Here is a 24,578-nt window from a genome sequence, read left to right on the forward strand (position 1 = left end):
AAAAAGACAAACCCACAAAGTTTTGCAAAACCTCAAAACAAAATCTTTATGTGCTGCAAATGCCATTTATAAGCTAATCTCAAGTGCCTTGCGAACGCACTTGGTGGTTTACAGTATTATTGCATTACAGCCTGAAATTAAAATGGATGTTTGAGGGGCTCTTATCATTTTACTTACACAACATACATCACACTTTCAAGGTACAAAATAAATTTATATATATTTTAGCTCTGACACAAACAATCAAGTTAACACCTTGTGGCTCCATCTTTTAATGCAATTCCAGATGCAAGTCTCTTGGAGTACATCTTCATAGGCCTAGCACATTAAATCACTGGAAGTTCAGCCCATTGTCCCAGATAAAACTGCTCCAACTCCTTCCAGTTAGATGGGATGCATTGGTGTACAGCAGTTATGTGTCTTCAAGTTATGCCCCAAATTCTTTATTGGATTGAGATCTGGGCTTTGAGTATTCCAATCCAAGACATTTAAACATTCCCCCTCATACTAAAGCTACACTGGAGTGGTTTGTTTGTGGACATTCTCCTGCTGAAAAGTGAATTTCCATCCCATCTCAGATCTTTGGCAGATTGCAACTGGTTTTCCTTAGGAATTGCTCTGCATCTTTCCTCCAATCGTGAGCAGTTTATCAGCACCTGCAGATGAAAAGCCTCACTACAGCCGGATTCTGCCACCGTGCTTCACTGTGAATGGTGTTCTTGGGGTGATGGGAAGTGTTGGGCGATTGCCAGACAAGGCATTTTCTATGATGGCCAAAACATTTCATTTTAATCTCATCTGTTTGGAGGACCTTCTTCCATGTGTTTTGGGAGTCTGTCACATGGTTTTTGGGAAACGCCAAACATATTTTCTTATGCTTGTATTTCATCAATGACTTTTTCTTCTGGCCGCTCTTCCATAAAGCCCCCCTCTCTGGAGTGTACAACTTATAGTGGTCCTATGGACAGATACTTCTATCTCTGCTGTGGATCTTTGTCAGTTTTGGTGGATAACCTTCTCTCATCAGGTTTGCAGTTGTACCATATTCTTCCACTTTGTTATAATGGATTTTCCTAGTGGGAATGGGATGTTTGGGTTTTGTTTTTTTTAAATAACCCAAACCTGACCTATACTTCTGCACAAGAGGCAATAATATTGAGATGATTGCACAGAGGGGGAACTTAAAAAGCCTTTACATTTGTGGCGGGGATTCAGTTTTCCTGCTCCATCTGGGAAGCAGAAAAGGGGAATCCCCTAGCTTAACGGTCTGTCTTATGACGTAACCAAACAGACCATATTGACTTCTTTAGGGATTTCACAGTAAAGGGGGTGAATACAGATGCACTCACATCTCTTTAGTTATTTTGTAAACAAGGTATTTTTTCATTCCACTGTAACGATTTGGACTTTGTCAGGTTCATTGCATAAAATTTAAATCCATTTTAATTCCCGGGTTCACACAACGGGGTCGTATTCTGCATACAGGAGGCCATAGGGAATTCCGTATGTGAGCCCAGCCCTGTGCATGGCGCGTATAACTGCGTACGCACGCAGCAGTCATGCACAGTACAGCTGTTTTTTCAGTTTGAATTTAAGTGACAGCGCAGATACCCGCAGCCCATACGCAATGTAATTCCTATGGGTATATCTGCCTGTGGGCTCTGTGGTTGCGGATTCTGCGGTAAAATAGGGCATACTGCAATTTTCCTTCCGCTTGCAGAATATACAATTCGTACCCGCAGGTGTGAGGAAAACTTTGAAAATATATGCCCGCGTATTACCATGGATTGTCCGCGTGGATGGAGATCACGGAATCGGCAATTCAAATCTGGTCATGTGAGACCGCCTTAGGGGATTAATGGCTATGGTTTTATTGTATTCATATACTTTTGGCTACAGAATCTATGTTTATTGCTAAATAACATGCAAACAATATTCAAGAGAAGGAAATTAGTAAAGAATAATGTTGAATGACTAATCTTACTAAATGATACTAATGTATTATGTATCTTAAGCAAAGGGACATTTCTGACACAGTTTATAGATGAGGCTCTGTCATCTACTTTTGGCACATAAGCTTAAAGTAGGTGAAGCGCTAAGTCCAGGAAAGTAAGTATTATACTTACCTCTCCTATCATTCCCCCAGTGTCTGCATTAGTAGCTGCTGCTCAATTCATTAAGCGACATTGCTAAGTAGTCCGCCCATTCTAATTTTATAATGGGCAGTCTACTTTGCAGCACCGCTCAATGCACTGATCATGGCTTCCAGCATTGACACTGGAGGAGTGATGGGGAAGGCAAGTATAACACTTACATCCCTCGGCTCTTAGCTCTTCTGGACTGAAGCTTAGCCTATTGTGCTAAAAGTAGGTGACAGTCTCCGTAAACCCTGGTTTAGATACAACGATTATAGCTCAAAAAATCTTTTCAGCGATCACCTTGCGCTCCGAGTGGAGGATGCAGAAGATAAGCGGGGCCGCTTGCCTTCTGCACCCAGCTGTTATACAGCCGAGCGCTCCGTGCGGGGTATGGAGAACGCAGCTGGACAGCTGTGTTTTTCATACCCAGCCTGTCATCAGGGAGCAAGATACAGCTGAAACAATAGTATCAGCTATATCCTGCTGTGAATTCCTGATAACGAATCGCTGATCTTTCAGCATGCCGAAAGAGCAGCGCCGGCTTAACGAAAACTGTACGATGTCAGTGCAGTTAGACACAATGATTCTCGCTCAAAAGACGGCTTTGAGCGATTTTTGAGCGAAAATCATTGTGTCTAAATCAGCCTTAAGTGACAGTTTGATATTTACCTGTTGCATTATTCTCGTCTGGAGCAGATGAATGTTGCACTGAGAAAATAAAGGGAAAAAAGCAATTAACTTAATTTTTAGGCATAATATGACCAATTAAACAGAATGTGTCACTATGGAAGGCCTCCTTAAAATTTAGAGCATGATGGACTATTTCCTAGTGTGCAACTGCATCCACTAATCCACCCCACAAAACAACCAAACTGGGTGACTGGAAAGGAGTCACTTTCTAGTTCTATGCATTCACAGTGTAGCAGGTCAACCTTTTTGCAAGCTCCCCCCCCCCCAAAATGCTGTGAGGTTACAACTCATGCTGATAAGGGCCTATTCATAAGGCTTTATTTAGTGCTTGTATTTTTGTCTACAGTTTTTTTTTTGTCAAAAATCAACTTGATTACAACAAGAGGACAACTAGATAAAAGCCCAAACAAAAAACTATTCTAGGAAAGCTAAAAAGTGGTATTTTGTTAGATGGATGCTGGGCTGAACCCGGTAACCATTTTTCAGTTGAACAGCAAAACACTCGGGATTCTTTCTAGAACATTTGTGGTGATCAGAATCATTGCAAGTACATGACAGAACGTGCACAGCACAAAGAAGCACAGACCTTTCTTGGAGCGCCGGGGTTTTGGAGGAGGAATAGCGAAGCGGCCTGAAGGAGCAAGAGGAGGAGGAGCAAGAGGAGAAGAAGGAAGAGCAGAGAAAGCTCCGATTTCTTTAAGACAAAAAAAAGAAGCAGCACAAACAGAAGCAGTAGAGAGTAAGCAGAAGTACTACAGAAATGCAACAAATACATTCCAAACAGGCAGCAAACATAGCTCAGCAGGAAGAGAACTTCAACACGAAAATGGGTAAGAGGGTGTCTATAACATGCATATAGGAATGTCACAGTAGAATTATGTCATTTTACCAATTTCTTACTTTAAAAGGATTGTCCAAAAAATTCTTTGCTATAGCACAAAAAGCACAGAAACTTTGTGATGTTTAACCTTGGTCACCATGCTCCCACCACACTAGATGGAGAAGACGATTCTGTAAAACTGTTTGGCTAAATACGATCCAACCAGTGTTTGTACAGCGGCACTCGTACATAGACTCCTCCATGAAATCACTGCACCAATACGGTTGTGTGAAGAAATAGCCCAATTTCATACTTGCGTAAGTCAAAACAAGGAAAGGAATAAAAACAGGAAAAAAAAATCAAGTAAAAGATCTGCACTTCTTCCATGTTTTGGAACTACTCCTGGTTTGGGCTTACACATACTGGTGTGAAATACTGACTCAAATATGCATGTGTGAAAGCGGCCATCAAAAAATGTTGTTCCATACAGAACGGCCTCATAATTATATCAGATTGCGAACTGCTTGGGTAAAGGATAGGCACTATAAAGTTTCAGGACATTAAAGCAAATCTCTCAACAGGTGCATGTGGTCTTATTGAAGGCAGCATAGAATAGAAAGTGAACATAATATTCTGTGTTTATGCACTTTGGTGCAGTATTTTAGTGTACAATATGGTTTCCATTGTAGCCAGATCTACAGTGTGAACTTGTCAGCCCAGCTCCCCCATCCACAGGCACTAATTGATGGCTGTCCTTGTATGTCTCTGTGATTAGAAGAAGTGGGAAGCACAGGCTCTTTGAGTACCAGACAAGAAGTAAAAACTATAAAAAATACTTAATGGGAACATGTCACCGGGTTCATGCTGCCTGAACCATGGACAAGATGAAGCTGGAACAGGAGTACATTGCGCCCATATACAATACCGCGCTTCAGAGCAAACATACTTTGAAGATGCAGTTGGAATGGAGCTTCAAATCACTGTGGCAGTACAACGCCGGCCTCTCTCTGACCGCACAGTTGACAGTTCTCTTCCTATACACAAGTAAGGAGAGAACGGTCACTCTAAATGATGCCGCCACGGTGCTCCCCTACCAGTCCCAACTCAGAGCTCCATTCCGACTGGGGTTTCAGAATAAACATACTTTGAAGATGCAAAGTATTTCAGAATAAAACATACATAGGCGCAATATACATACCTGTCCGAGGTACCCTTTAACCCCTTCCCGCTCCAGGACGTACACTCAATTCCGACAGCGGCATCTAAATCTTTCGGGGGTCCCGCACGCCCTCCCAGCTTTCGGGGGGCCGTCCAGGTGTCATGGCAGCCGGGGGCCTTCTGAAAGGCCCCAGGGCTGCCTTGAGAGACTGCCTATGAAGCCATCCTTGTGGAATGGCTTGATAGGCTGCCTGTCATACTGCAGGAGCGATCAAAGTATCGCATGATGTAGTACCCGAGGGGGACTTAATAAAACTTTATTAATCTTTTTCTAACTTTTCTTTTAATTGTAAAAAAAAAAAAAAAAAAAGTAATGAAAGTTTATTCCCCCCCCCTTTTGCCATATCTATAATAATAAAAAAAAAAAAATCATAAAAGAAAAATATACATTTGGTATCGCCGCATCCGTAAAAGTCCGATCTATCAAAGTAGTGCATTATTTAACCCGCACGGTGAATGTCGTCCGAAAAATAAATAGAGAACGACAAAAATCCACTTTTTCAGTTACCCTGTCTCCCAGAAAAAACGCAATAAAAAGCGATCAAAAAGTTGTATGTATTCCAAATTGGTACTAACGTAAACTACAGGACATCCCACAAAAAATGAGCCCTTGCTCAACTACGTCAACAGAAAAATAAAAAAATTATTGCGCGAAGATCGCGACAGAAAATAATTGAAAAAAATTAAATGTCTTTGAAAAAGAAAAAAAAAAATTGTGGTACACTAAAAAAACCTATACAAGTTTGGTATCATAGTAATCGTACCGACCCATAGAATAAAGTTATCATGTCGTTTTTGTTGCAGTTTGTGCACCGTAGAAACAAGACGCACTGAAAGATGGCGGAATGTTGTCTTTTTTTCATCTTACTCCACTTATAATTTTTTTAAGCTTTTCAGTACATTTATGGTACTTTAAATAGCACCATTGAAAAATACAATTCGTCCCGCAAAACAAGCCGTCATACAGCGACGTTGATAGATAAATAAAGGAGTTATGATTTTTATTAAGAATGTTTCACATGTCATTCTTAAACTGAAGTCCATCAGTGTGGAATGCGCCAAATTATTAAGAGGTACACGCTTAAAAAATTATTTTGCTGCCCTAAAGGCAGAGATTGAAATGTATGCATGCTACCAGCAGCCATGGGTTTGCCTTACAATTTGTGCCATTTTCGGTCTTCAGTGATGATAAATCTTTCAGAAAGTTTTGGCTATGCCCACTGTTAAACCCACCCACTTTTCAAAGGAGGAGAAACGAGTCACAAATTTTCGTGCCATTATGGTATGTGCCAAAATGTGTGGTTTTTCTATGCCTTAAACCGGTCACAAATCACTTAATAAAATCCCCACTTATTTCTAAGACAATTCCTTTAATAGACAAGTGCAACTGTATGATGCAAAGACTCGTCCGAGTCTCCTTAAAGGCTGATATGTATATTAGCCCAATTCATAAATTCTATATAATGTACTTTATGCATTCTGCTACAAACCCTCTTATTTCTAGTGTTCACCAGCTGCTAAACTAAAATGCTAAATAATTATATTGAAGACACAAAACAAATTATGGTAAAAGGTGATTGAGCTCTCAGCATCATTTCATTGATCTACTCATTAAATTTGCCAGCTTATCAGACAATTTAAACAATTTTGTATGGATTTCCATTGGGCATGGACATAATTTAAGAAGCATATTTAGCAGGTTCAAACCAGTGCAGATAGCACAAGCCATTATAGTGTAATGGAGTGGTCACAAATAATGAAATCAAATACATCATACTTCACGTAAGTCATCTTATTAACAACTTAAAGTAATTTCTACAAAAATAGAAGAAAAAAGGTCTACTGATTTTCAGAAACAGCGCCACATCTGTTGATGGGCTGTGTCTGGTACTGCATCTCATCCCCATTAAAATGAATGGAGCTGAACTGCAATACCAGATGCTGCCCTTTGATAGACAAGGTGCTATTTCTGTAAAAAGACTACACCCTTTTTTCTAATCCTGAACAAACCCCCATAAAGAGCATTTGTCCATAAAACTAAGTAAAAATGTTAAGAAAACAGTCTTTGAGTTGTCATCACCTATCAAGGAGTTTTTTTTTTTTTTAGTTATCTTCTATCAAGGTTTTCTTTTCTCTGTACCAATACGCCGGCCATTACAGTATTACTATTAGACTGGGGTAGAATATACAATGGCCTCTCCTTTAATAAACCCTCCCCCCCCCCCCTGGAACATTGCAGAAATCCGACCACGTCTCGCCATGGACACGCTAAAGACACTTGTTGTCATCCATTCTCAGTTTAATTACTGCAGCTCGCTTCTAATCGGCCTTTCCCGCACCAGATCCAATCCATATTAATTCCGACAGACAGGCTCATCTTCCTATCCAGCCGCTACACGGACGCCTCTGCACTAGGCCAGTCGCTGCATTGGCTGCAATACACTACAGAAGTCAATTCAAACTCCTTACCCTCACCCACAAAGCGCTCAATGGCGCTAATCCACTGTGCATCACTTCCCTTCTGTCTACACATTACCCAGCCCACCCACTTCGATCTGCTAACACATTCAGAATAAACGCCCCTCTAATACGAACCGCATATTCCTGCCTCTGGGACCTCTCCAGAGCTGCTCCAGTCCTCTGGAACGCACTCCCCGAAAACATCTGGACAATTCCCGATGCACAGAACTTCAGACGTGCCTTAAAAATGCACCTCTTCAAAGAAGCATATCAAATCTCCTGAACAAACCTTCCCCCTACAACATGCCCTCGCCCCTCCCCCTGCATGCCTGGACTATTGTCTGCCCATGGCACCCCACATTCTCCATTTTGCCTACCTTGTACATCCCATTCCTCTGTACCTCCTGCATCACCTCCTCCTTATTAAATGTAAGCCCGTTCGTTGGTGCAGGCCCCCACCCTTATTGTCTCTCATTATTTGTAATTATATCGGATGTGCTCTCCTGTGTTTTGAAAGCGCTACGGAATAAAATGGCACTATACAAATAAACTTATTATATTTCTAAGTGAATTTATATATTTTAGGTGAAAATGCTCTTTTTAAGGATTATGGATATCATAGAGGAAGGCGCCCCAGTTGAGACCACTCTAAATTTGCCAGAGCAGCACAGCGCTACAAAAAGCATTATTCTGCTGTCCTGGACTTGACGTGACCACAATATTACATGGCTGCTGTTCAATGTGAAACGGTGCCTTACAATACTCCACTTTGCTGTCGGGAAACTTTGCATCCCTCCGCAGCTTACCCCATCGATGTTAGCAGATTCACAGGTGCTCAAGCAGGAGGACTAAGGGAAGAAGCAGATTGCCAGGTGGCTTGCTTTTGACTTGGGGTCGTCCAGTTTAGGAAACCACTTTTAGGCTCCAATGTATGCCATTGTATAGTCTTCCGTGCAAGCAACTCCTAGTCTTTCAATAATATATATAGGTTCCCACTCTTCTAGCCTCCTGTACATGAATGGAGACCCATTGCTATGGCCAACATCTGCACTGGGAGCTCCTGCAAAAGCATTCAGCACATATATGGAGATACGTGATGTGAACAGAATCCAAGTGTCTACACAGACTCCGGCTACAAGGTGAATCTCTATACTCATATGAAATGGCACAAAGAATAAAGTAAGAATACATGTACCACAGCAATTAGCAATGATTGGATGTTGCAAAATATGTAAAATGTGCACTTACTGAACCTAACCTAGATGAAACGTTTACACGGGCATGTAGACAAGTAGCATTAGATATGAATTAAAGGGGTTGTCTGCTTTGGTGAATCCGTACTTATTAGAACACTCCATTGACAGGAAGTTGATCACTAAGTGTTCCCTGACGCCGATTTCTTCAGTTCTAAGCCATTTAAGGTAAAGCTAACATTTATTCTAAAACAATTACCTTTTTTGGCTTTAACGGTTTGGCTATCCGAAAGCCGAATACTTAATGTACCAGTCTACCCAAAAGTACAACCAAATGAGTAAATGCAGAACATTAACAAAGTGTGTAGTGTTCATTTCTGAAGAAGCAGAACAACAGATGCCTAGTGTAAAGAACATTTAGGGTGGTTTAACATCTGCACCAGTGATTCCGCTTTCTTGCTCCATTCAGGGAGCAGGAAAGAGGAATCTCCGCAGCCAAACGGTTCTGTCTCTGGACAGAATCGAACATCGCTAGAAGGACTCCATTGACTATAATGGTCTGCATCTATTTTCCAGCTTTAGGGCGCCCACCCACTGGTGTTTGCGATTTTCGTGCGTGAAAAACGCCGCGTTTTCGCGGCGTTTTTTGCGGCGTTTTCGCGGCTTTTCCATTAATTTCCATTGACTTTCATGGGTGCATTAGGAGAAAAATAAGGACACATATGCAACTGACAGTTCCTATGTTAAAAAACGCAACGCAACGCAAAACGCCAGTGGACAGGAGTACATTCAATTCTAATTGCTCTGCAGGAAAAACGCAAAACGCAAAGAAAAAAAAAATCGCCAGTGGGTGGGCGCCCTTAGGACGGAAGAAAAATCGCTGCACTCAGCTGTTTCTGTTTTTCGGGCCAGTGCATTCAGGGTGGCTGGGAGGGTTAAAGAACCTTACTGGTTCCTTAACCCTTTCCAGTCCAATGTCGGGCCTGCCCCGACATCATAATTTCCCTCCACAGCTCCGATGTCGGGGCAGGCCCGACACTGCAGTGCAGGAGTGGATCTGCACCCGATCGTCAGACACATCGGGTGCAGATGCACTCCTTTACTGGTCGTCATCGAGGACCCCCGAGGAGAAGGCAGAAAGGGTTTTTAACCCTTTCTGCCCACTCCTTTACACATTACATAGCGCTCAATTATCGCTATGTAATGCATAGATTCCGGCCGGCGATCATGTGACCGCCGGTGTTACCTGACCCCCGGCGGTCACATGAACTCCGAGCCGGGAGCCTGCACCGTGCAAGGACCTGCTTACCTGACCGGCGTCTTGTGCATTCTCCTTCTGTCTCCCGACCCGGCGATCATGTGACCGCCAGGTGTCACCTGACCCCAGCGGTCACATGATCGCCGAGCCGGGAGGCAGAAGGAGAATGCAGAAGACGCCGGTCAGGTAAGCAGGTCCCTCCCTGCACCCTCCTGAACTCTGTCAGTTCAGGAGGGTGCAGGGAAAATGTATTTTTTCTCACCCATTCTCCCAGCTTCAATTTATTTGGAGCTGGGGAGAATGGGTGAGAAAAAATAAATGGATTGGAAAGGGTTAACGGTTTACCTCTGGCAAAGCATTTTTCTAGTCACAGCCAAAACCTATAACATATGAAACTTATTATACTTAAAGGCAATTTTAAGTCCCAACATCACAGAAGAATTTGGGAACGTAAGTTCAAAATAAACTTTGAAACGGCATGAATGGCATGAATCTCGGAGGGGGATTTTTACAACAGTGGAGATTATGAGATATGAGAAACCCAGAACAGAAATAATGCACTGGCTGGTGGTGACCCCCTAACATCAATTTAGAGATTTTAAACAGTCACATTCCTTGTCACTGGAGTACTTACTTACTGTTATTCTCATCCCTCCCTGGTATTTATCTAAGTGCTATTAATCACTAAACGTCTGTGTCCTCTTACCCTGTCTCTGGTATTTATCTAAGTGCATATTAAGTTCACCATGTCTGTGCCCTCCCATGTGATCATGTGTATATGTTTTAATATAAATATACATTTAGATTTGTTCCATTAAGCCCGAGGAAGAACCCTTCATAGGTTTGAAAGCTCGCTATAACATCATGTATTTTTGTTAGCCATAACAGGTATCATATCTACAAGATTACTTGGTCTCTCTTACTGAGAACAATCACACAGAGCCCTTACTTAAGACAGGTCCAGGGTCCCCGAGGTGGGAACCCCACCTATTGCAATCATAGCATAAAAATTTGCTACTGAAACATCCTGCAAATCCACACCAGAATATGCACGTTTTTGGTGTGGACACAGCTGTAGATATCAGACTGAAGTAAAAAACAAAACAAAAAAAACACAGCAAGCAGCACTGCTTCATGAATGTTTGTGGGAAAAGATGCCATTCCATACAATCTGAAATCCACAGGTAAAGCGTGGTTCAGAAAAACTTTCAAAGACAGCACCTTGGATGCATTAAAATCAGCTTTATTCCTCCAACATGCAATGTTTTGACTTTGCCAATCTTTCCTAAGCAGATTTCATTAACTGCATTGCAGTGGATAAAATCTGAGGTCAAAATATACTGCATTCCCATAACAATAGGGCATGCTGTGACTTTGGAAATCCACGGCATGTCCAGAATCTGCGGCTGTAAATGGATGGGGTTTGTTTATGTGGTAAAGGGGGTATAAATTACCGATGACAGAGCTGCACTGGCCAGTTGTGGCACTAAAGGTCATGTCAATTCCTATATTTTTCCTATGTCTTATCAAGGGTATGTACTGCAGCGGGGACATTTATACCTCTAACGGCTTGTATGTGTTTTAACTGTATCCAATAACATGGAACGGTCTTACCAGTATAAGATCAAGATATCCATCCACTTGTCCTGAACATCCTGCAATCAGGTTGTCGGACTCGCAGCTATGTACACCACGTGAGAGCACCACTACTTGTAGGGACAATTCTCCTTGGGATCCCTTTACCCCCAGGAATATTGAAGGGTTTCGTAACAGAGATACATTTTGGAATCTTTCTTATCCAGGTAAGAGTCCTGATTCCTCTACATATGCAGTAGGGTACACTAGTCTGATAGGGAGTAGTAAGGATAGTATGTAGTCCCTCTTCCCTTTTATGGATACCTATGCAATCATATGAGGATTATCAGAAGATGGCTTTACCAAAGTGGATGGACATCTTGATCGTACACTGATAAGACCAATCCATGTTTCCCGCATGTCATCAGCAGTATTATTATGCAGCCTCCTGTAGGACTATTAGGCATGCACTGCATTAACTGGTTTATTCTGGCATTGGTCTGATGTATTTATTATTTGTGGCCATTGTAAGTTACAGAAGCACCTCTATTTTAGATTATTAAGAATAAACGTTAAAGGGGTTGTCCCGCGCCGAAACGTTTTTGGTTTTTTTTCAATAGCCCCCCGTTCGGCGCGAGACAAACCCGATGCAGGAAAAAAACCCCCAAAAAACGGCCAGTACTTACCCAAATCCCCGCGCTCCGGCGACTTCTTACTTACCTAAGTAAGATGGCCGCCGGGATCTTCACCCACGGTGCACCATGCGGTGCACCGTGCGGTCCATTGCCGATTCCAGCCTCCTGATTGGCTGGAATCGGCACACGTGACGGGGCGGAGCTACGAGGAGCCGCTCTCCGGCACGAGCGGCCCCATTCAGAAAGCAAGAAGACCGGACTGCGCAAGCGCGTCTAATCGGGCGATTAGACGCTGAAAATTAGACGGCACCATGGAGACGAGGACGCTAGCAACGGAACAGGTAAGTGAATAACTTCTGTATGGCTCATAATTAATGCACAATGTACATTACAAAGTGCATTAATATGGCCATACAGAAGTGTATACCCCCACTTTGTTTCGCGGGACAACCCCTTTAAGTTTTGATGATTGCCATAAATCACCAATTTTTGTTATTCCTATATACCTGGTTGGTGGTGATGCACGAGGGACATTGTATGTAGGTCCCCATTTTGTTTGTGGTCATTTTAAAATATAGAAGAAAACCTGGTAGTCTGCATTATAGAACATATATATTATATATAAAAAATTGTAAATCTTTTAGAAGTAAACTAGTACAAACCTGAACTGTGCAACAAAGACGATTGCAACATACAAGTATCTATGTAGACATAAGAAATGTAGATAAGATCACAATGACAAAATCTTACCCAAATCATTTAGTAGAGAAGTTGGTGTAAGGTGACCCTGTCTCAAAAGCTGCATTCTGACTTCGTTGCTCTCTATATGTAATTCAGAGACCATGTTGCATGGGATGTATCCAGTTCTTTCTGCACATTTGCCCTGATAGAAGCCATCAGAATCTTTATCGCCAAACACCTACAAAGAAATGACATGTTTTTATTTGTCTGAGGTTTTAGGTTTATACATATTGGAGAGTGGGGGAGGGGTGGAGATATCATTGTGTGCTTCTACGTAAGCCTGAAAAATCTATAGCTAGATGAAGTTAATCTTTGAGATACCTGCAAAATCTGTCCCTCTTTAAAGGGAAGTTCTTCCATATATGCTTCAGGATTAGGCGACATTGTCTCCGGTTCATAATCAAAAATAGCTACAAACAGCCTTACAGAATCCGATTCCAATTCTTTTGAGGAGCATTCCCTATCTTCTAATAGTTTTTCTTGACAATACTCCGGCTGGGTAGAATGTGCAGCATCTGCATGCAGGAAGACAACATTGTTAACCCCCCCACCAAATAAAGCCACAACTTTTAATAATTACCAGTGTTATAAAGCAGGATATTGATAAACGTACCTGACTCGGACTCTGAAGTCATGTGACCTGTGTTCGTCGTTCTTTCTGATGATCTGGTGGGGCTGGGCTGTAATTGCAACCCTGGGTCTTCAGTTGAATCCTCCTATAGACCAAGCATCAGAATAAACAAAAGGTAGAAACTCTTTAATAGCAAATCATTTTACAATTTGGATTAGGCCAAACTGATACTAAGCAGACAGCCACAATGCTTCAAGGAACTAGGATTGCTTACAATATTCCTTTCAATACTTTACATAATCTTGTTTAGTAACAAATACCTTATCATCATTAGATGTTCTGGGAGTAAAGTCATTTATAAAACAGAATAGGAACATTTAGGATTATTTGGCTTCCTTTGTTTTTATCTAAATGTAGATGGAAATTCAGCTCTTTTAAGTGTCTGTAGCCAGCAGATGGAGAACATACAGTCATTCAATAATTGTTTATTTTGGTTACTACCATAAGATGCTCAATGCATGTTGTTATTAAATAAATTTACAGGAAATCCTCAGACACCTCCGACCCATCTGCTGCTAAGGCAAAAAGTCGGCAACTTACAGTATATTTACAAGAACACAGGGGCAGCAGAGGAATGTAGTGCAGGTCATCCTAACATTTCCAAGTATCAATGCACTTAAGGGGTTTTCTGGGAAAATACAATCAAATCGATAAACTTATCCTCAGGAGAGCTCATCGATAGCTGATCAGCTGGGATCCAACGCTTGGGCCCCCAGCTGATCAACTGACCAGGCACCACACCGCACAGAGGAATTGAGCGGAAGCAGATAGCTCCAATGTCTGTGGTGGCCGGCACTCGTAATTGCAGGAGCAGCACTCATTAACATCAATGACCGCTGTGCCTGCATTTACCAGAGCCAGCCACTACAAGGGTCGGAGCTAATTGCTTGTGCTTCGTAGCCTGAGTGTTGTGGCGCTGACAGCAGGTGCCTGACCAGCTTTTTCTGGTTTGACTCTGTAAAACTGCAAGCTTTGTCACAATCATAGTTGTTGCTTTTGGCCATGGTCCCGAACGGTGGACTCTAGCTGATCAACTATTGTTGACCTATCCAGAGGATAAGCTCATCAATACTATTTTCCCGGAAAACTACTCTACATTTACAAATGATAAAAGCTAATTATGTAAATGTTCCGATGAGGAATATTGTAAGCTTAAATGGTTGTTAATACATCGCTCTACAAACGCTGAATGCAAAGCAGTGGGTCACAGCAGAAGCTCCGAAACGCTTTATTTTCTCAGCCAGCTGGATTTTCACAACATGTAAAAAGCAAAAGCTACAGCCACGACATAGAGCAGCTAGAGACCGGGACATGACGGAAGCAGCTGAGCACATGATGGTAGGCACTGACAATGCAAGCATCACCTTTCCATCGCCTTCCCATCGAACGGATCGTATACTTCTACTACTTGCTGCATCCTTATTGGGCGTTAGCGGAGCTAATCCAGTGTGGGGGAGGGATGTTCCCTTAAGATATTTTCCTGTACTCTGGTCTTTAATTGGTCTCTTGACATAAGTTTTCCTTCTTATATGCTGGATAGGCTCAGAGTATCCAGAGCTTTCACTCCAACCTTCCCTGTCAGTCTGAGAACCATCTTCCCAAATCTCAGCTTTAGCCCAGTTAGTATTATGGGCTAGAAGTGACGGCTCTTCCTCATCTTCCGTATCATACTCTACATCAATTTCTAAATGCCAACTGCTGGAAGAACTAGAAGCTTTAGGCTTGAAATTTGTGGAATCGAGCAGATGGCGCCGTTGAGAATTTCTAGGCAGTTTATTCTTGGAGCTTCTGTGGTTTATTTGGGAGGCTTCCCGAGCCGTACAAGATGCCGGCTCCTTGGCTTTATGAGATCTAGAGTTGTAAAACCCACCTGGATTACAATTTGTGGGCATTCGGCTGCAGTGCTCCCGAACCTCATTCTGCTTTTTGCGGTTTGGCTCTGTGAAACTGCAAGCTTTGTCATTCTCATAGTTGTTCCTTTTGGCTTTCCACATTTGGGTTTCAGGGACTGGAGGCTTTACGTCTGAGGAAGATTGATAAACGCAACCCTTTGATTTAGGACAAAAGTCCTCGTCAACAAAGACGCAGTCTTCCCCACAATCCATTTTCTTGTCATTCCCAATGCTTGCTGTGATGGGAGTCTCTGTGGGTACATTTAAACAACTTACAGGTCCTAGCTTTGGGGACAAGGCTTTAAGTGAGTTTCCATACTGGTACATCTGTGGCTCCATGTTACAGCGTGGGTTCTTAGAAACAATGTGATGGGAATGATCATCCTCTTCATCCTCTTCTTCAGTCACCTCAGGGATGCTAAACAATTTCTTACTGCAGTGTTTCTGTAAAGGCAGATCCAGAATCCTTTCCAGAATTTCCTCATCGCTGTCTGTCTCACAACAGTCCAACTACATGGATTTTCAAAGGGAATCAAAAAGCACAATCACGTAATTTACAGGTGAATGCAATAGAAATGTATAAAATAACTGGGAAGAGTATTTAAAAGGGAACTGAAGCCTGACTGTAAGCCCTTGTAGAAGGTAACCAACTACTGTATCATTAATACATGAACGTATTTCATGACACTCACCAGTATTGATTTATATGTCTGTATGGAGACCAGTCACAACAAGAGGAACATTACAAGTATGTGTGGACTCTGTTCACATCAGGTCTAAGCCTTCCATGAAACCTATATGTTGGGAGTACTGTCTGAGGTACACCACTGTATAAAGCAGAATACATCACCCCAACTCCCACAAAAAGAGCAAACCAGGCTGTATACAGTAATTTGTGGGATCCCTCTGCATTGAAAAGCTTTTCTATAGAGTTAAATAAAACAACTGATGTATAGAAGCCCAATGGAAGACAAAATGATACACTTTTGGCCTTCATCGGGTGAATAGAACCCTGTGGATACGTTTAACATATACACTGAAAGCTCTTCTGGTGCATACACCAAAGCGTAATGTAAACAGAGCCGATATTGCTAATTGATTAAAGGTCCACATCATACTCGCGGTTTCCTTAATGAGGTACTCTTTATGGCTTGTAAAGCTATTGCAATGAGATGGATGGATAGATGGCCTCCTACACTCTCCCAGTGGTGCAATATAGTTAAAACAATTCTTTCATATGGAAATATTGTATGCAAGAATGGGAAGTGTCATGATTAATTCCTTAAAATATGGGAAGGTTGGAGCAATTCCCCAGCGACGATCCATACGCAGAATGCATTCCAGTATTTACTGGACATATTACAGCCTCCTGTGACTCCTCGTACCAACTATTCTATATCAATTTAAACTGCATGTCGATAATGTTGATTTTGATACGAAAATCTCTCTGATTGCTGTATTCTTAGATTAATACTGTTTTTTATGCTTCTCCATCATTATGTATGTAAAAATTCTGTATTATATATAGGCTACAACAGTTTCTAGGCCCAATGTTCACGGGCGGATTTGATTTACGGTACCTGCGTGGGAGATCCAAAAATCAAGCCGCCCATAAGGATGCACTAGCATCCGCAGGACAGTAACAAGCATGCGGATGGGATTTTATTTTTCCCAGCGTGCGGATCGCACACGCGGAAAGAAATCGCAGCATGCTCCATTTCCCTGCAGATCCCACAGGGATGCTTCCGTTGAAGTCAATGGAAGCTGTCCAATACGCGGCACGCCCGCAGCTGTCACTGCGGCTGTGCTGCAGATCCACGGGAAAGCAGGAGATTTAAAAACAAAAAAGAAAGCACTGCACATGCACCGGGTGCGTCGGCCAGCGCTCCCAGACGCATCCGCTGTGCTGAAAAAAAAAGTTTTGTCCAGCACGGAGAAGATCCGCGCTGGATCCGGAGAGGTAAGAAACTGTCTTTTGCTCTCCATGTCGGTGGGTACGCACGGATTCCGCTGCGGGATTTAGCAGAGGAATACGTGCGTGCAAGTGGACATGAGGCCTTGTTGTATGTGTTATTTTTCAATAAAACGAGTTACCAAAAAAAAAAAATAAATAAACTTTTAAAGGGCCATTCCAGCAAAAATACATTTTTCAATCTCTCCTATCCTCACCTAATTGCCTGTCACACCCTAGGCACTATTTATATTCCACTCACTATCATGCAGGGCAGTTTCCTTTCTGATGCTTATCAGACACTATGTTGATATTTGCCCCTACTTTCTCTTTCACTATTCTGTGCTATCAATCCAAGAGTATTTTTGTAGCTAACGACATCTTGTCCTAGGTTGGTCGGAGGCGCTGCCACCTGGTGGCTTGACCACCCTTGAGTGGCTGCAACATCCTTCCCAACTCTTTGTTTTGTGTTGTGCCCTGAGTCTACTGTCTCTTTTTAAATTATTCTAATAAAGATTATCATTTTAGCATAAGTCTTTCCTGTGAATATAGCTATGATGCATCAGTACAACATTACATAACATTACATTAGCAGCTAGAGCCTGTACCATCTCTGCCTGCTGGAAGGACAGTGTTGATTCTCACCATTTCATATCCACCTAAATAAGCTACAGTCCATAAGTATACAGTGAGGAAACTGAACTATGATCTCCATTAAAACTGATTGACAGGAGCATCTAATCATCAGCTGTAACTGTGATAGGCGTTTGTGTCCTCCTCTAAAGAGCTTGTGTGGTAGGGTCCATCACACAGGAATTATGCGGACTGAAAAACTGACTGACTGACATAAAGCCTAGTAAAACAATGAGATCATGTGATCCACCCAAGAAGGACTGTAGGAAGTTTCAGACATAAAGGAATAACTAAACAAGTTAATACTACCCGACTTATATATAATAGGGGGCTAGTTACATAAAAAATTTCACCATAATGGCTCTTTAAATAAAACAATCGTTTACTCACATTTGTCTGCTTACAAGATGTATAAACTAGATTTTTAAAAATATTTTTAGTAGAATGATTGTATGACATACCTTCCCAGGACTGTCTCCACCTGTGCTTGTTGATGACTGCCCCCATTTTTTGGCACTGGGAACAGCAATGCAATCATCATCTTCCACGTCCTCTTCTTCCTCCAGTATGTCGGAGAGATTAGAACTATGGCTGTGATCGAGATGTACACTTGAATGTGTGTCCAATGGCAATTTGACTGCTTCCTAATTTATTCGTAAAAAAAAAAAAAAAGAAAGCAAATATATGTGATCCACTCTCCCCTTTAAGTACTATGATAACAAGTACTATCGGTATAAGCACTGCAAAAAGTCATATGTTGTACATTGGGAGATATTGAATCACAAAATTATTGCCATTTTAACATAAAATTTGGCTGATTTTTTAATACTAACTTGAAAGGCTCTCTTCACATCACGTTCAGAGCCTACGTTTGGCATATACCTCGGGCTCCATGTACCCATCAAGGCCAAAAGAGTGTCCTTTTTTAATACGGTATACCTTTTTTTAGTATAGTGAATAACATGGCAAACTCTGCTATTCCATACAAAGATATACACCCCAAAAATATTGCTTGTTATAATTATATATATGGGGTATGTTGCAGTTTTAAGGCAGGGGTATACACAGGAGATGCCAAAATGTCATCTACATTTCTAAAAATTGGCTTATACCTTTCCTTGGATACTAACCTCTGTTTCACAACTGACATTTGTAACAGTTGACTCCTTTTTCTCGTTTCTGTCTACTTCTAGAAAGTCTTGAATGGAAACTTCCCGGCAGCTTAAGTTGGTTGCCACGGCTTCTTCTGATAACTCAATCTCTGGGCTTGAGCATTCCTCTTTGGCAGTTGTACTTAATTCCAAACTGTTCTCCTTGCACCAAGTTATACCCATCGGCAGGCCACTGGTAGTTAGTGTATCATCTATTTCAGGTTCTTTGGTGTTTGGTAGTATTTTCTAGAAAGGTTTAGACATTGCATTCTTAGAACTTATAAACCAAGTGGGCCCTTACAAGAGACATCCGTAACAGAATAAAATAGTGTTTAACCGTCCCACACTTCACAAACAACAAGCTAAATACTGTAGAAACAAGGACATAAAAAAAGAGACTGGTGGGCCATGCAAATGGCAAAATGTACGCATCAGACCATACTAGCTTTGAACACCAAAAGATCCTCCTACAGAAATGCAACCAGGGAGAGAACACAATGAGGTTTATGTGGAGTGTCTACACCATAACAAACTAGTGGAGAGACTTCTAAAGATTAGGAAAAAGAAGGATAATAGCAGAATGCCCGCTCTATTGCTGACTACCAGTTTATGGGAAATTCCAGATGGTCAAATGTTGATGCTTTCCTATACTGGTAATAGATTGGTATTGCTACATCAGTAACTGCTAGAGGACTTCTCACTATAAGAAAGCTTAAGGCCTCCTTCACATGGGCGACTAAGTCGCGTTGCTACAAATCCCATGTATGAGAAGCCCATGCTTTCTTATGGGTTCCTTTACACATGCGATGTTTTGTAGCATGCAACAACCAGACACAAAAACCTCGCAGGTCCGGGGATATGTCCGCGACTCGTGAGGTTTTGTAGCCCATGTTTCCCTATGGAGCCTGACACACTGTTGCATTGCATCGCACGAAAACGCAATTTTCGTGTGGTGCGATGCAACTTTGACAGTAGGAAATCCTACTGTCAGAGCCAAATCTAAGCCCTAGCGGCAGAAAAAAACCCAAAACACATACATCCCCTTACAAGCGCTCTCTAACGCCGCTGCAGCTTCGTCCAGGCACTGTTTGTCTTCAACTTATGGCCGGGGATTGAAAAATCCCCGCCTCCTGGAAGGGTTGACTGTGATTGGCTGACGCTTAGCCTATCACAGCCAGTGCTCAATAAATGGCTGTGATTGGTTCAACCACAGCCATTCATCGAGCACTGGCTGTGATAGGCTAAGCGTCAGCCAATCACAGCCTGTGCTTCCAGGAGGCGGAGATTTTTCAATCCCCGGCTAGAAGATGAAGAAGGGAAAGAGTGCCTGGACCCGAAGTGAAGCTGCGGCGCCCTGGACAGCGCAGGAGAGGTGATGTATACTCTTCTTTCATTCAGCTACAACTTATTTTCAGGGTAGGGCCCATATTTCAAGCCCCCGCCCCAAGAAATCCTTGCATGTGATGCTACAAAGTCGCAACTTTGTAGCACTACAAAATCGCGGTATTGACGCAAGAAGAAGCAGCGATCATGCACAGTCCAACGATGCGATATCGCTGCAATGCCATGTTGCCCGTGTGAAGGAGGCCTAAATGATGACCTATTGTGGTTCATTGTAGACTGGATTTGAGAGACACTATGATATTAGTATGTTGCCATTTCCCTCACCTGGGTTACATAATTAGAGAAACCGTATAATCTGTTTTGATTTACTATTATAACTTCACAGTGGTCAGAGCTGCATTTTTCTGATACCGCGCTTTCACTTTTGAGGTGAACCAAGCCAACTGAAAGGTGGTCTAAATGTAGCCTAGCCAATCTGAAAATTTGACGGATTTATTTTTCAGCAGCTGGCACATTTTAAGGCTGTGTAATCTAAGATTTTACTGTCTTAGGCCGAATGCAGACGGCCTGGTCAGATTCCGACTGCGCAGTGCAGAGCCGACGCATCCGTGCGAGCTTCTGCCAGACTCGCACTGAAATAGGACATGCTGCGATTTCCACTCAATGAGTGGAATATCGCAGTTGATTTCCACTTGTGGGCATAGAAATGCATTTTTCAATGCATGTCCTATGGGCTGTATTTGCTGTGGGATCCCGCAGTGCAAATACGTCTGTGTGCATTAGGCCTAAGGCTGCCTGTCCACGGGCAATAGCGTGATCCATGGCGATAAATCGCCTGTGAATTTTGCTATGAAAAGCTTTCCATAGGATAACTATGGAAAGCGCAGCATGACATCCACGAGTGGAGAGTCATAGCGATTCTCCGCTCGCGGGATTAAAATCACTGCATGCTGCGATTTGCCGCGATTCTCAGCGGTGAGCCTATTTATATAGGCTCATCGCGGAGACCTGTCAGTGCTCCCACCTCTTCCCCCGCAGCAGAATATCGCTATGCAATATTCCGTCATGGCCGTGGACAGGCAGCTTAGCTTTTAGACAGCATTTGCAAATAAATCCCAATATGCTGTTTGCCTGTAACCACCACAAGAGGGAGCGCAATAGATAATATTTAATAAATGCAAAAGTGACCTCTTGTGGAGGTTGTAGATTGCTAGCATGTATGTCTATGCAGGAGATTTAGAAATATGTCTGAAAAAAAAAAAAAAAAAAAAGCTCCAATCGCTACATAAAATTATTAAGCATAAAATTTTAGCCCTAAAACAGCATAAAGATGAAATGTGGACATTCCCCTAAACTGCTTATTATGCATGCATGGGCTAAAATATAAAAGTAACACAATGGTTGTTAAGAAATAGCATGCTTACTTGATTGTGTTCTTGTAGTGCTGTTGTTTCAGGCTGCGGAGTGTGTTCTGGTCTCACCGCTTCAGGTACAGTGGAAGGGACACTGTCCTGCGTACCTTGGCATGGTACTTGTGCCTCGGCAGGCTCTGAAGTCGAAGATCCTTGGCAGCTACCTGGGGAAGCACTGAGTGATGAGACCTGAACTGGCTGAGAATCTAGGGAGTCACCCCGAATACAGTTTGTATGGATGGAGAAATTGGCTTGGGAGGTGGAGGCTGGTGGATTATGAAGTGTACAGGGAGATGATGAAGTAAGAGGCATAGAAGGAAACTTCTCGGAAAGAGAAGACAGGTTTTGCCCTGATGCTTGCTCACATATAAGGCTAGTGTTAGAAAAAGTATGTGACAAGGAAGGACTGTCAAGGACTTTTATAAAGGCAGAGGGTACGTGAGCTGGCACGGAGTCCATGGATTCTCCACTGGGGGACATTGTTCTAACAGATATTTCCCGAGACACTTGCAGGAGTTGTAAGTGAGATGCACCCACTAATACACTCCCTGCTGTTGGAGATGTGACTTCAAGTACCTAAAACATAGAAGAGACTAGTAAACCACAGATGATATAAATATACGGTATCAGGCACATGTGAATGAATAGATAGATACACATATACACAATTCTATGATTACCACTTTAGAATGAGTGAGATGATTAAGACAGTAACTTTTATACACGTTATATCACTTTTGGAAGTTCTTTAATCCGGTACAATAAACCTTCTTTCATTAATGTATCTAACGGTTGAGTATACAGAGGCTTGGTTACCTTTTGTCCATCGGCATACACTGCATAGCCAGTTACTCTGACTCCATTAGATGTCCCCGCTGCATCTATTGTCACTGGTAACCATGTGATGAGTAAAACACCAGGTTTTGGACCTAGTTCAACTTGAACATCAAGTGGAGCATCTGGAGGTCCTGTAAGAAATTTGACAAACTGATCACATATAGACCACTAATACAGAAAAAAAAATATTCATAAGAAGCTATATAACAAGACGGTCAAAAACATATTTATATCGATTATGAAATGTAGTCACTGTGGAGGAAAATATTACAACAACAAGGTCTTGGTCGGTGTGTTACCTGCCGCAGGAGTTGTCAATTGCATAACTGTGGTCTTTGGCTCTCGCCTCTCGAGAGGTAACTCCAAAGGAATTCTCTGGGGTCGGGCTTCCACTTTTACATTATACATAGTGCTAGGTCTCAAGCTGCTAAATGTGTACCAATAAACTCCGGCCTTGGCCAAGCCACAGCTTTCCTCATTTAGATACAAGGCATGTGAATGGTTGCTGTTACACGGCTGCCACGTAATTTCAGCAGAAGTAGCCGATAGGCTGCGAACACGTAGCTGTGTTGGAGCAAGTGAGTAACCATGGCCAACCAACAAAGTGCAACGTATCCGATCTGAGCAGCCACTGTCTGTCATGCTCTGTACAGAAATGCGATAAGTCCGAGTTTTCAGCTCAAGTTTCTCAATCAAGGCTTTAGTTTGTCCTCCACAACGAACATTTTGTCGAAGTTCATTGTCTACATAGATGTTGTAACTTAGGATATTTTCACTGCCTGCTGCTACTAGAGGCGGCTCCCATCCAACCACTATACTGCGAGCAAGCTGTTTAATGACAGTCAGCTTTCGAGGGTAAGGCACGGCTGAGACATCTCGAGCTCCCTCACTATTTCCTTGCATAGGCAATGGACTGAAGCTGCTTCCATCATCCTCTTCTTCGCTTCTCTCTATGCTGCTTCCACTTAAAAAGCTAATGTCCTGCCCTGAACTCTGTGACAGCTCGTTGGTTTCTGCTGGGTGAAAGGCTATCAAGTCATCATCAGAAACACGTTCCACAAAGTTTGAAGGAACAAGCCCTCGCCTTCCATCCATTAATTCACCTGTTAAGACAAGGCAATAAAGTTAAAAACATTTAAGGAATAAAGGACTGAATATTTCACATCAACTATATAGGCCCTACTGGTTCCAACGGAATTTGAGCAAACTATAGCATCCTTGTTGAGGGTGAAATGAAAGATTGCCTGGTTTGGTTAGCCCCATCTGAAATTTTACGTCTTTGAGGACCACTACAGCACAAGAGTATTGGTGCCATGAGCTGCTGTGTAATTGTGTGGGAAGCCAAGATGGCTTATTATCCCATGTGGTACTGCTGCAACGAAAATGGAGAATTGAATTGTACCAATTCAAATAAACTGTCATCTATTGATTTTAGCAGATGTCCTCCACAACCAACAGCAGCCCTTCTCATGTTTTTTTATCTGCAGCCACTTTGGCAGGTAAGGTTTCCAATCAGACGGATCCTTTTATTAGCACAAGAATGGACATAAAGAAGGGAAAGCGGAACAAGTAATAATCATTAAAAGTAAATTCTACCTGTATTTCAAGCAAGTTCAATTTTTAGGCTACCTACCTTCATAAAAGCCATCATCATCCATGTCCCCATAGACGTAAATGTATTCCCCTGCTATGAGGGGCAGTTCTGCTTCAGGATTTTCATTGGGACCATCAAAGGGATTGTAACTGTAAAATGTAAATATATTTTTCTAGAAAAAGGACAGTACAAACAGTAAAAAGCAGTCTTCACACAAATCACACGTTGGAATGGTGGAAGCAATTTGGGAGCTCATCATAGACCCTTGAGGTAGGAAGACTATTAATTCAGAAGAAATCAGTTACATAATCAAAAAGGTGCTCAAACACATTAGACTAAAGATGATAAAAAAGGACGATTTCAGCTAAATTATTGATCATTAGGTGGAATTTAACAGCAAATGAT

At 42.2% G+C, this 24,578-nt stretch overlaps 1 protein-coding gene across 1 annotated transcript in view; it reads right to left on the bottom strand.

The window, feature by feature from the left end:
• Positions 1 to 24,578, bottom strand: part of TSPOAP1 (TSPO associated protein 1) — a 168,560-nt gene that overhangs the window by 8,050 nt on the left and 135,932 nt on the right. The window contains exons 15-26 of the mRNA XM_066601563.1: positions 24,213 to 24,322; positions 22,879 to 23,682; positions 22,559 to 22,710; positions 21,755 to 22,318; positions 18,966 to 19,232; positions 18,297 to 18,479; positions 14,724 to 15,761; positions 13,342 to 13,444; positions 13,050 to 13,243; positions 12,738 to 12,906; positions 3,415 to 3,522; positions 2,808 to 2,846 (exon numbers count right to left, since the gene is read on the bottom strand). Of these exons, the coding sequence (XP_066457660.1) occupies positions 2,808 to 2,846; positions 3,415 to 3,522; positions 12,738 to 12,906; positions 13,050 to 13,243; positions 13,342 to 13,444; positions 14,724 to 15,761; positions 18,297 to 18,479; positions 18,966 to 19,232; positions 21,755 to 22,318; positions 22,559 to 22,710; positions 22,879 to 23,682; positions 24,213 to 24,322 (3,731 nt within the window). The remainder of the gene's footprint in view (positions 1 to 2,807; positions 2,847 to 3,414; positions 3,523 to 12,737; positions 12,907 to 13,049; positions 13,244 to 13,341; positions 13,445 to 14,723; positions 15,762 to 18,296; positions 18,480 to 18,965; positions 19,233 to 21,754; positions 22,319 to 22,558; positions 22,711 to 22,878; positions 23,683 to 24,212; positions 24,323 to 24,578) is intronic.

This window comes from Eleutherodactylus coqui, chromosome 4 (assembly GCF_035609145.1).
Source record: "Eleutherodactylus coqui strain aEleCoq1 chromosome 4, aEleCoq1.hap1, whole genome shotgun sequence".
In the NCBI taxonomy this organism is placed as follows: domain Eukaryota; kingdom Metazoa; phylum Chordata; class Amphibia; order Anura; family Eleutherodactylidae; genus Eleutherodactylus; species Eleutherodactylus coqui.